The sequence below is a fragment of the Trypanosoma rangeli genome (assembly GCF_003719475.1).
Source record: "Trypanosoma rangeli strain AM80 chromosome Unknown Tra_15.4_contig_00383, whole genome shotgun sequence".
Lineage (NCBI taxonomy): Eukaryota > Euglenozoa > Kinetoplastea > Trypanosomatida > Trypanosomatidae > Trypanosoma > Trypanosoma rangeli.
In genome coordinates, this window is record NW_021706122.1 from 1,502 (window position 1) to 12,035 (window position 10,534).

The 10,534-nt window shown below is 53.2% G+C and overlaps 4 protein-coding genes across 4 annotated transcripts, besides 4 other annotated features; all 4 read right to left on the reverse strand.

Moving 5' to 3' along the window:
* Positions 1-182: 182 nt before the first annotated feature.
* On the reverse strand, positions 183-2,078 carry TraAM80_08169 (uncharacterized protein; the record flags this gene model as incomplete). The annotated part of the gene is made up of 1 exon (XM_029384929.1): positions 183-2,078. One exon carries the CDS (start codon positions 2,076-2,078, stop codon positions 183-185), a length of 1,896 nt encoding a protein of 631 aa, XP_029235266.1.
* Positions 2,079-2,232: 154 nt separating this feature from the next.
* Positions 2,233-2,257: a microsatellite.
* A 90-nt stretch (positions 2,258-2,347) lies between these two features.
* TraAM80_08170 (uncharacterized protein) lies at positions 2,348-4,645 on the reverse strand (the record flags this gene model as incomplete). Its single annotated transcript, XM_029384930.1, has 1 exon — positions 2,348-4,645. One exon carries the CDS (start codon positions 4,643-4,645, stop codon positions 2,348-2,350), a length of 2,298 nt encoding a protein of 765 aa, XP_029235267.1.
* A 519-nt stretch (positions 4,646-5,164) lies between these two features.
* Positions 5,165-6,001, reverse strand: TraAM80_08171 (uncharacterized protein; the record flags this gene model as incomplete). Its single annotated transcript, XM_029384931.1, has 1 exon — positions 5,165-6,001. One exon carries the CDS (start codon positions 5,999-6,001, stop codon positions 5,165-5,167), a length of 837 nt encoding a protein of 278 aa, XP_029235268.1.
* Positions 6,002-6,815: 814 nt separating this feature from the next.
* Positions 6,816-6,844: a sequence feature (A-rich).
* A 26-nt stretch (positions 6,845-6,870) lies between these two features.
* TraAM80_08172 (putative lysosomal alpha-mannosidase precursor) lies at positions 6,871-9,798 on the reverse strand (the record flags this gene model as incomplete). The annotated part of the gene is made up of 1 exon (XM_029384932.1): positions 6,871-9,798. One exon carries the CDS (start codon positions 9,796-9,798, stop codon positions 6,871-6,873), a length of 2,928 nt encoding a protein of 975 aa, XP_029235269.1.
* A 162-nt stretch (positions 9,799-9,960) lies between these two features.
* Positions 9,961-10,024: a sequence feature (A-rich).
* Positions 10,025-10,334: 310 nt separating this feature from the next.
* Positions 10,335-10,363: a microsatellite.
* The last annotated feature ends 171 nt before the right edge of the window (positions 10,364-10,534 follow it).

Consider the following 10,534-nt stretch of genomic DNA (forward strand, 5'->3'; position numbering starts at 1 on the left):
AAAAGACGTGAACGGCAACAAATAGTGCGAAAAATGAAGGCGTCCTCCACCCACGCCGAGGCCCAGACGAAGGGAAAAATGGGAAGCCGCCCCTCATCACTCATCCTCGCGGCATCCTGGGCGACACGTAGCTGAGACAAAAGGGCGAGAAAAAAAACAAAACAAAAAAGCGTACCACTTCCTCACCTTTGGAGTTGAGGCATCTGTGACACATGCCGTGGCTGTTTCCCCCGCTGGCGTTGAACGCTGCGCATCGCCTGCTGCAGTTTCAGCAAACGCTGAGAGATTTGATCTCCCCACTCCCGCTCAAAATCTTTTCTGGAGACTTTGCTAAGTGAAAAAAACATCGCCCTGGACTCCAAAGCAGAATTGAGGCGCTGCTGCATGCGGGCGACAGCGGCAGCTAGTGCCGTGGTTTTTCCACGCAGACGCGCCCAGTAGGTCCACAGCACTTCCCGCTCCGCCTCTCGAAATTGCTTCACCTCCGTGAAGAGCGAAACCACTTCCGGCACCTCCAGCTCAACGTCGTCCAAAATCGGTAGTGCAAGGTGTACCGCCAACGCGGGCGCCACAGGCTCCCACTGAGGCGTTATCTCCTTTTCCATCTCAACTCCCAGTGCCGGGTTGCCCTGCACAAGAACATCCTTTTCCTCCTCCTCGTGCCTCTTCTCGCTCGTCTCTCGTGTCTCCCGCGGTGAGGCAAACAAGGCGTCATTCGATTTCGTGGGTGGAAGGGACACGCGAGCAAATGCAGGGTCCCAGCGGGAGAGAAACTGCTGCACCACGTCCTTGTATCGGCGGTAACTCGCCACATCCTCATTAATATACTGCAAAATTCCTCGCATAGCTTGTGGCTGCGAAAAAACAGGAAACACCTCCTGGCTTATTTGTTGCATCAAGTCCAAGTGTTCTGTGAGAAATGGACGGACAACAACGGCGCAGACGCTCACGAGATCCCCAGCAAAGTCCACAAAGTCTGAAGTTTGGTCGTACAACTCTTGCGATGCCGCCTCTTCGTGATGCGCCATCGCGGTACCGAGGGAAGCCAACGCAGCGAGTGACCAAAGCACTGCGGCGCTCCTTTGACACACAAGTCGTTTAATTGTGCCGCTGCGACTCTTAGCGCTACGCATCTGCCAGACGTGGTCGTCACCTGTATGGCGAGAGCGTGGTGTGTTGCACCCCGTTGAAAAGCTTGAAGATGTTGAGGCACTTCTTCCTGATCGCGTGGGCACACCGCGCGCCGATACGGAAAGAACAGCGTAGTAAAAAAACCGGCTTGCATCACTGCTGCTGCTGCTGCTGCTAGGACCTGCTTCGTCCCCAAATTCGTCTGTGAGATCGCTTAACGCAGTCAGTGAACCGCTCGCATGGCGGCGCATCACCGTAAATTCCTCTTGTATTGTCTCAAGAAGAAACTTTTGTAGCATACCGCCGTAGACGCAAGACGACGAAAGAAGCTCCTCCACGTCTCTGCAACGAGGCAGCCCGCGCTCCGTTAGCAAGCGAGCACACACGAGCCGGCGATCCCTCCATGCATGCTGAGGAAGTGACACCTCTGCAACCACATTAGCACTACATAACGTTTGTAAGTTGAATGAAGCAGTTGGGTCCAGCTCGGACCGTTGCTGTACGACGGGGAAAAGCAACAGACGCACCACCGCAATTAATTCCTCCCGTGACGGCTTAGGCAGTGGCAGGCCGTGATTGCTGGGAAATAGCTTGACTAATTGCTCTATACCTTCCAATACATACCCAATGAACGTGGCCCCTGTCTCCGTGGCTGTTGACGTGCCGTGATCACCATGACTGTCAAACGCCAATAAGCGGGAGGCCACACGGAGCGCCTCGTCTATAACTACAGCGGAATCCGGCACAACCATTAATGAGGCGGCCTCTCCCAGGATGTCGCTGTAGTTTTGTGCAACCTCCATCATCAACTTGGAGTGAAGCGCGTGCTGAGAATCAACTCTGGCACCTTCTTCTATCGTAACCATCACATGCTTATAAAGTCGCTGCAGCCGTAACGTAAGACTGGGGTCCTTCGCCGCCGTCATCACGTGCACTGAAAAAGTCATCACGATGAAGAGCAAAGCACACGCCCAGCCGTGAGTGTATAAGCTATTCCCACTTGCATACAACGACGGAGCAGAAAAAAAGCCCCACAAACACCAGCGGCACAAACACTTTAACATACGACGGAAGTAAAGCAAGAAAGGAATATCAGCAACGACACACACACACACACACACACACAACAACAACAAACCAAAGAACAACGGAAGAATCAACAGCGTCCCTCTCCTTCTAGAGGCACACAACATACACACAGAAACATTTGCACGCATCAGTCCCAATCCTGCAAGTCAAACCGTGATAGCTCGTTAAGCAGATCAATCTTCGCCCCCTCAGACTTGACAAGCTTCTCGTCAATGTACCACTCCTGTTTTTCCAACGACTGTAACGCCATTTTGCGTAGTCGACGCTTACGATGCGTTTTCAGCTCTTCAGTGAAGAGACTCCGGTAATTCTGCATGTTGCGTTGCAACGTCTGCAGGTCCGCGTGACTCAAGTTGCCATCGGGGCCCGCTGTGCGCCCTTCTTCTCTGACGGGAGAGACGGTGTGCCCAAGGGCCAAAAAGTTTCGTTTGTGTGAACTTGATCCTGTTGACGCCGCGTTGCTGCCAAAAAAGTCATCTTCAAGGTAGGAGTATGACGGCATCAACGCCGTCCAATGGTGCTGGAGCGGAGGACCGTCTGCCGGAACGTATTCCGTGTACTCAAAGCTCTCGTCGTATGGTAGCAGATCCTCTCCTGGGTGGGCACGGACAGTATCCACCCTACGACGCTCATTACTTTTGTTGGTCCCATGCTCCACGTGCACGCTGCTTCCTGGCTTCTTCCTGAACACAAGAAGATCCACCGCTTGGTGTGTACGGTAGAAGTCGTTTAGCTCCCGCTTTATTTGATCGCGCCAGCGTGGATGTGAAAATTCGCGGAGGTAAACCGCGTCACAGAGAGGAACTTCACCAGTGTCGCACATCCCCGCCAGCGAGTGACGACGATGCAGGACCACCTCGTATGACCCCTCCAAAGCTCCAGTGACAGCGTCACTGAGGGAGGTGAAAGGAACGTGGTTACCGCTCCCGTTAAACGAATTTGATTGAGATGATGAGATGTGTTGTAAAATATCTTTCGGGTCAAATGCCCGTGGAAGTATAAAGGCGACGTAACCCCCATCCCGCACCAGCGGCGTCTTTCGCTGTCGCGGCGGGGTGTGGCCGTCACTTTGCCCTTTTGGGGAGTAAAGTAGTTCTTGCAGAAGCCTGTGTAGCACTGGCAAGCTACAATGTGGGTGTTGGCCCTCGGCGCCGGGCGGAAGGTATTCAAAGGCGTTGGATAACTCCTGCAGCAATGGCCACTGTGAGAAGAGCGGTTTCATGGGAGGGTGAAACACAAGAAGATCGAACGGACCAACTTCGCCCTCCCGCGCCGCAACAGCCCCAGCTGAGTGAGAAGCAGTGGCTTGCGGGTTGTCCGGGATACAGCGGCGCCGCGCCTTATGACGGCGACGCGCTGCGGCATTGGCCAACACGTTTTTTTCCCCCATCAAAGGGCTTGCCAACTTTCCGCGCTCCGTCGCTTGCTCCACGACAGACTCGAGCTCTGGAAGCAGATCGCATCGAATAAAGCGCATCGTTTTCGCCACACTAGTCGCGCTGCGCCGCTCGCGCAGGTGTTCCCGAAGGGTCGCCTCCGCACTTCCCAGCGCACGCGCGGCAACGTCAACGCCAACCACATGCTGAGCCCCGGCCTTCAAGAGAAGATCCACCATATAACCGCTATGACATCCACAGTCCAGGGCTGCAAAGCCGACGGCATGAGTCGCATTTCCCTCACCTCGCCACGATGGTGGGGCAAATGGCTCTGTTGCGCCCCACCATCGCATTGCATCATCCTTCATAGACAGCCCAACGCTTGATGCGCTCCTACTTTCTGCGTCAGCGAGGCGCCTTTTTTCTTCCTGAACCGGCCTTCGCCGGAGCAACCACTGCAGCAAATGCACGTACGGCATCTGCTCTGAATGCAAAGTGGGACAGTAGGTGTCATGCCATGGATGCAGTAGATAACCGCCGCGGTACCACTCGGATTTTGTGGCTCCACCACCCCATCGTACACCATGATGATAGCGCACAAAAGACCGCACAAGCCGCATAAGTTCCACGAAGGAGACAACCTCCCCCTCCCCGCTAGAGGATGGGGGGGCGGGAAGCGCCATGTCCATCCAATCCACAAAGCCTTCCACTATTTCCTCATCGCTCCAAGAGCGCTCTTCGTTTGCCCGCGCCACCGCTCGTCGGAAGTGGCGCAAAAGAAACATAGGGAAATCATCCACCTCATGCACCACATCACGAGGAAGAAACAGCGTCGCGTGCAACGTCATCACAAATTGACCTGACAATTCGTGCAACTCCAGCAGAGTGCGTGCGCCGCAGTTGTGCTTGGGAACCGCCTCTCCCTGCCGCCACCGTGCTTGCGTCGTGGGAGCAAACCCCACCGAGATATCCTGAAGCAAACCCCGTACGTGTTTTTGGCAGTCGTAAAGACGGCGGCAAATCACCGGCTCGGAAGTCATCGCAGCCATAGTCGACGCCCGGCGGCGGAAACAACGGGACGCGAAACATGCCATTCGGGTGCTGACACCTCCCAATACACACAAAACCGCCTCCGCCGCTGCCGAGTGCCGCCACCAACCAGGCAGCGGGGGCATACCTCCCCCAGCCTTAATTTGCAGGGTCCAACGTTGCCTTTTTTTTTCTTCCTTTGTTGTGGGGTGGCTGTGTGGTTTTGCAGCGTGTCACCCCCTTCGTGTTTCGTCACGTAGCAGGGGAAAGCGGAACACCAAAAGTAAGAATAATAGAAATACGAAGAAATCAATAAATACACCAAAAAGAAATTGGGCGGAAACGTAAAGGCAAAACAACATCAACATTATATGTCTTTGGGGCACCAGACCTGCAGCGTCCAACGCCAAATGATATTCAGTCAACGCGTCGCAAAGACTGTAGTTAATTTCAACACTTTGCTCATACCCCTTTAATCGTGAAAAGAAACACAACAAAACCAATAAAACATGGAAAGGGAGGGATAAAACCCGCTGACGTCAGCGGCGGTTTTTCTTCTTTCCCTTTGCCGTTTTCTTGCCGTGTCCCTTTTGAGAGTATTTTTTGATTTTTCGGATCTTGGCAAGTTCCTTCAGCATACGCATGCGCGGCTTTGTCTTGGCAGGCCCCTTCGTTTCTTTGCTGAGACGCACCAGTTCCTGCTCCACCACCGCAGGGAGGTCCGAAAAGTCGTTGGCAGGATGCTGCGGAGCCGCAATGACGCCATCGCCGCCACCCGACTTCTTAGACCTTGCGAAGAGCGGCTTCACCTCCACTGTGACAAATTCATCATCGAGGTGAGTCTTGCAGTTGGACGCCGTCGCCCCATCAACCCCGCCACACATGATTGTGGGCATAACGTGAACCGTCTTCTCCGCGGCGAGCACCGGACGGCGTGCACGGTGGGAGACGTCCTCTGCGTCGCTCTCGTTCCCAGCATCCTCGTCATTCTGTGGCAGTTGGTATGTAAAGTTTGGAAGAATGGGAACCGCGGCAAAGCGATTGTAAGCCTGCCGGGCCTCCTCGCGTTGAGCGTGCCGGGCCCTCGCGTTGTCGCGTCGCATTTTTTGCTTTGCATCCACAAAGGCCTTCACACGACGCTCGTTCTTACATTTGTGCATCGTGAGAAGGTACTCGCGGCGGGCATCCTCGTCAAACTTGATCGCCTTCACTCGCTTTGCATTTCCACCGCCGCTGTTGCTGCGGGCGTCTCCAGCGCCCGTCTTCTTCAGGCGCTTGCGCTGAAAATTCTCGAGGCGATCAACTTTGAAGCCCTTCTTTTCACGCCTCTTTTTGTTGTTCCCACCGTCGTCACCCGCCCCCGCCCCGCCGTTCATTCCCGGAAACCTGCGCGGCTCCGCTTACACGCGCGTGCATAGAGGCCACGCACAAACGGGAAGCAAAAAAAAAAAAAACAGTTTCGTTTGAGGCAAAAAATAAAAAAACAAACAACAACACCGACAACTCACAGCCCAGCGATGAGAGGCGGAAGAGAAACAGCCACGGTGTGCCCTGCGTGTGTTGCACCAAACACCACGAAGCTGACCTCAGCAACAAGTATGGCAACGGGGGCGCCGCATGCCGCTTCATTTGCAATTCCACGAAACAGCCATCATTACCATCGTCAATTGCGCCGCAGCGGCGACGACCACAACGCAGAATTCAGGCCGCAGTGAACGTGCCCACATCAAACGACTACCAAGTAAAAAAAAAAAAAAGAGCTCGCCCAATGCGGCGTCTACCACTATTCATCAGTCCCCCCCCCCCCGCCGCCTCGCACATCTACTTTCAGCTACACCACTTTCCCCGCTCTCGAGTGGAAATGCGGCAGACGAAGTGATCAATGCACGGAACACGAGCAAAAAACAAAACAAAAACAAGTCATCCCTTACTCACTACATGCTGCGTTTGCATGCCCTCTGCAAAACAGCAACAAATATTTTTAAAAATTGCCTTCGATTCCGGCAAAATTCATCAAGAAACAAAAGCCACCACTTCACTGGGGCCGTGGCTTCTTACCATTTTGAGCCTATTGACATCGCCCTCACTTTCGCTCTTCCTCTTTGGCCTTGTGTCTCCGCGTATTCAGGGTTCACTTCCCACTTCTATGCTTACAAATAATCGTTTTCATCCCAATGCCCCCACCCACTAAAAATAAAATGAAATAAAATATTTTAAAAAGCTCTCTACATGCATCCGCCTCCTCTCACGGCAAACTCACATGGCAGAGAAAGGTGCGGATATCTATTGGCTGCAGCGTCACCTTGTGGACCCGCGGCCGCACCACCTCTGCAGCCGTAAGAGAAACTTCATCGATGCCCGTGATGTTCACCCAATGAAATCCCTTCAGAAGCGCCAGCAGATCCACCTCGACAGGCAACGAGCGCTCAGGGTCCTCACTCACCGCGTAACGGTGCCCAAGACGCAGGAGCAACTGCCGTTTGTCAATTAATTGGAGTGTAAGGATCTGCAGGCTTGGTGGCAAAGACACACCAAACGACATGTTATGCGGTACCAGTCTGGAGGCAGTATGAGCGGAAGTCGAGGAATACATGACAAGTGGCGTATAATATTTCTCGTCCTGTTGTTCCCGCACTCGCCGCATCACTGTTGGCCCACTTTGCGAGACCGTAAACGACAATGTGCCGCGGACACGCAACGAAGAGCCATAATGACGGCCACACCCATCCATGTTTGCTGGGACGCAATTTGCGTAGCTCGTGACAAACTCGGTTTCGTTCAAGGGTTCCCCCACGCCTTTCCCATCATCATGCAGCAGACGGCGATGAACCACAAAAAGAACCTCGCCACTCTTAAGACTCGTGCCAGCCATTGCGGCATCAGGGAACACGCTGAACTGAGCGTGCGTGTCGTTGATGAAAAAAAGCGACGTCACCGGGTAGAAATTGCCTGCGATGGGTTCCATCTGGGTAAAGGGGTAGTCGCTGCGGTGGTCCACACGCCGACGCTGCATCTCGCGTCCGTTGCTGTCCGTGTAAAACACATCTCCGTTCTTCACAGAGGTGCGGAAGCGGGCAACAAGCTCGCGGCCAACGCCGTCGTCAATAGGAATGCCAAAAGAGGTAAACTCGACATCTATAACATCCCCGCGAAGCATCACCCGCTGCACAAGATGGTCGCCAAAGCGTTGCTCCACCACTCCCATCGCCGCATCCACGAGACGGAGTTCCACCGAAGACGCCGTTATGGGGTAGCAGGTGGCGTTCCAAGTGGGACGCATAATGTAGGCACCTCCAACCCCAGCACTCATGCGGCCTCTGCTGTTATAATAGCACCAGTCCTGCATCACCGCCACCTTTTGTCCAGTCGATCGGACAGTGACACTTTCCAGGAGACCGTTCAGACCAAAATGAAGCACGAGAAAAGAGTTTTCCACCTTCGTAACTGATTCCAACCTCTGCGTAAAAGCAACTTGTTGGTAAGACTTCCGCCTACCACCATGTGGCAATGAAGGGGTGAAGAGCCTTAACATTGCAAGCCTCTGCAGGCAAAGCTCAACCCCCAATGTGTAAGGCTGCCAGTCCTTGTTCCCATTTGAATAGTCACCAACCTGCACCGGCGACTCAAAAACAGAGTACCGCAAGACGTCGTCACCGGATACATTCACATCGGCCCGTGGGACAGGAATAAGCACAAGTGCCCGCTGTACAGGGTGAGCACTTGGGTTCCACACAAGAACTGTAAGCGATGCACCATTCCTTGCAAGCGCGTCAGCAGTAGCAGAACACACCGAAACATTTGACAGGAGACAATGTTGTGCGTTGTAAAGCTTGAAAGGTAACACCGAAAGCGCATGGCGTAACCGACCCCGGAAATCGTTCTCATAGGCCGCAGTAAGACGCTTCACGTAATCAAACGTTACATGCTGCTTCGCCGTGCCGGTTATAGCGTCGTGGTGCTGTGCAATGGCAAGTGCCTCGCTCATCATTGGCACCTCACCGGTGGGCACACCTGCAAAAAACTCCACCTGACGTGCAGCCATCCAATAGCTGCTCAGTCGTCGTACAAGACGCTTCAACGCAGGGCGGGAGGAGTAGTAGCCAGTCCAGTACTCATGTGCAGAGCTCGCATACGGAAAGAAGTCCCCTTTTTTAGTGTCATACACAACACCGCCAGTTTCTTCTTCTTTTTTTGCCAGTACGTACTCGTACGGGGTGGAGTAGCGCACAGCAAATTCCCCGTCAGAATTAACAATATTAATGAGCTTGTCCATATTGCTGAACCACAGGTCACTTGAAAAATAGTTGAAGTCGCAGCCCATGGTCCACATGATATTGTTCCCACGTGTCACTTTCATATTGGCTCGCACCTCAGCCTTAAACTGCTTAAGTATGAAAGGGACATTGTACTGTGCGGAAGTGTTATCGTCAACAATTGTAATTGGGTCACCGCCCCATTGTGCACCTGGCAAGTAGTCCAAAATATCCCACTTAAAGTGCGGCGGTGAGCAATACGTTTGGTGAAGATTTATCTCGGCGAATGTTCGCAGCTCCGGCATTGAGGGGCTGGGCTGCCACCAAAACTGTCGTTTCCCCGTTTTTGCACGGTACTCGAACTCTTGGAAGTCCACACGGGCAAAGAAGGTCCCTAAAAACCCTACGCGGGCCGTCAGCATCGCTCCTTGTGTGGCGCTGTGACCAAACGGATCAATTTGCCACCCCACGCGGGGCGAAACATTCAGCTCCCGCCGCAGCCAACGGTGGCCGATCGTTGTCTGATCAATCATGTCAATAAAGTGCGTGCTGGCCTCGTCGTGCATGCACCACCCGCCATTGGCAAACTGCAGCCGACCTTCAGCAACAAGGGCTTGCACAATCTTCCGCGTCGCTGGACTCTGTTGCTCCCACCACCTAGAAAAAAAACCAATCTCAACGTACGTAAACTTCCTCTTGGGGTTCACCAGTAACCCACCAATGACGCTGGATAATATTGTATTCACATCTGCCATTTGAATGGTGTTGTTGAGGCCGTACTGGTACTGCTCCACAGTCTTCAGCCACCCCATATCGTCGTGCGTGTGCGCCACAAGGTGGACCGTCGTCTTCGCGTAGGCTGGAATCGCGGGAAGTCCGACGACAATGCAGCACGCCAACAACGCGACAAGCTGTTGCATCTTGCAACAGTACGTACGTATAAAAATCAAAAATAAAGAAAACTTTGCGGCAAGCTCACCTCTACACCCCACCCACCCAACAAAACAACAACATAAAACTTATTAGAACGCAGAAAAACACTATCCCTAGCAAAGCTGGTGAGAACAATAACCATCGTATAGAAACACACCACGCAAACCACACGGAAAAAACAACAACATAACAATCCACATAAACACACAGACAAGGACATATCGCACGGCGTTTTGTTTGGTTTCCTTTAGTTTCCCTTCATCTGCTGCTCCACAGGTCATTGCCCGCCCGTTGCTTTGGTGGTGGCCCATCACGGCCATTGTCCGCGCCCCCAAACACTCGAGGGCCCACGTGTCTTAGTTACACCGGATGACAGTGTGTGGCATTCCAGTTACATTCCCCGTTTTGTTCTGCCCTCTTTTAGACACTCCCTCGTTGCCTTTTGGCAACCGTAAACCTTCTCGTTCCCTCATTAGCTTTTAGCTCCCTCCCTCTCAACAATTAGACCCGAATTTCTCCTTACTTTTTTATTGTTGTTGTTGTTTTTTTTTTGACCCCTCTACGTATTGTTCCAGGCCGAATAGTCCAAGCACCTGGTTTCACCTCCGTGGTGCTCCTCTTCCTTCCGCATTATCACTTAATTTGATACACTTCATTGCTGGACAACGAAGCGAGGGAGCCGCGCACTGCACGAGAAGCGAAAAGAGAGAGCAAGAGACTTGC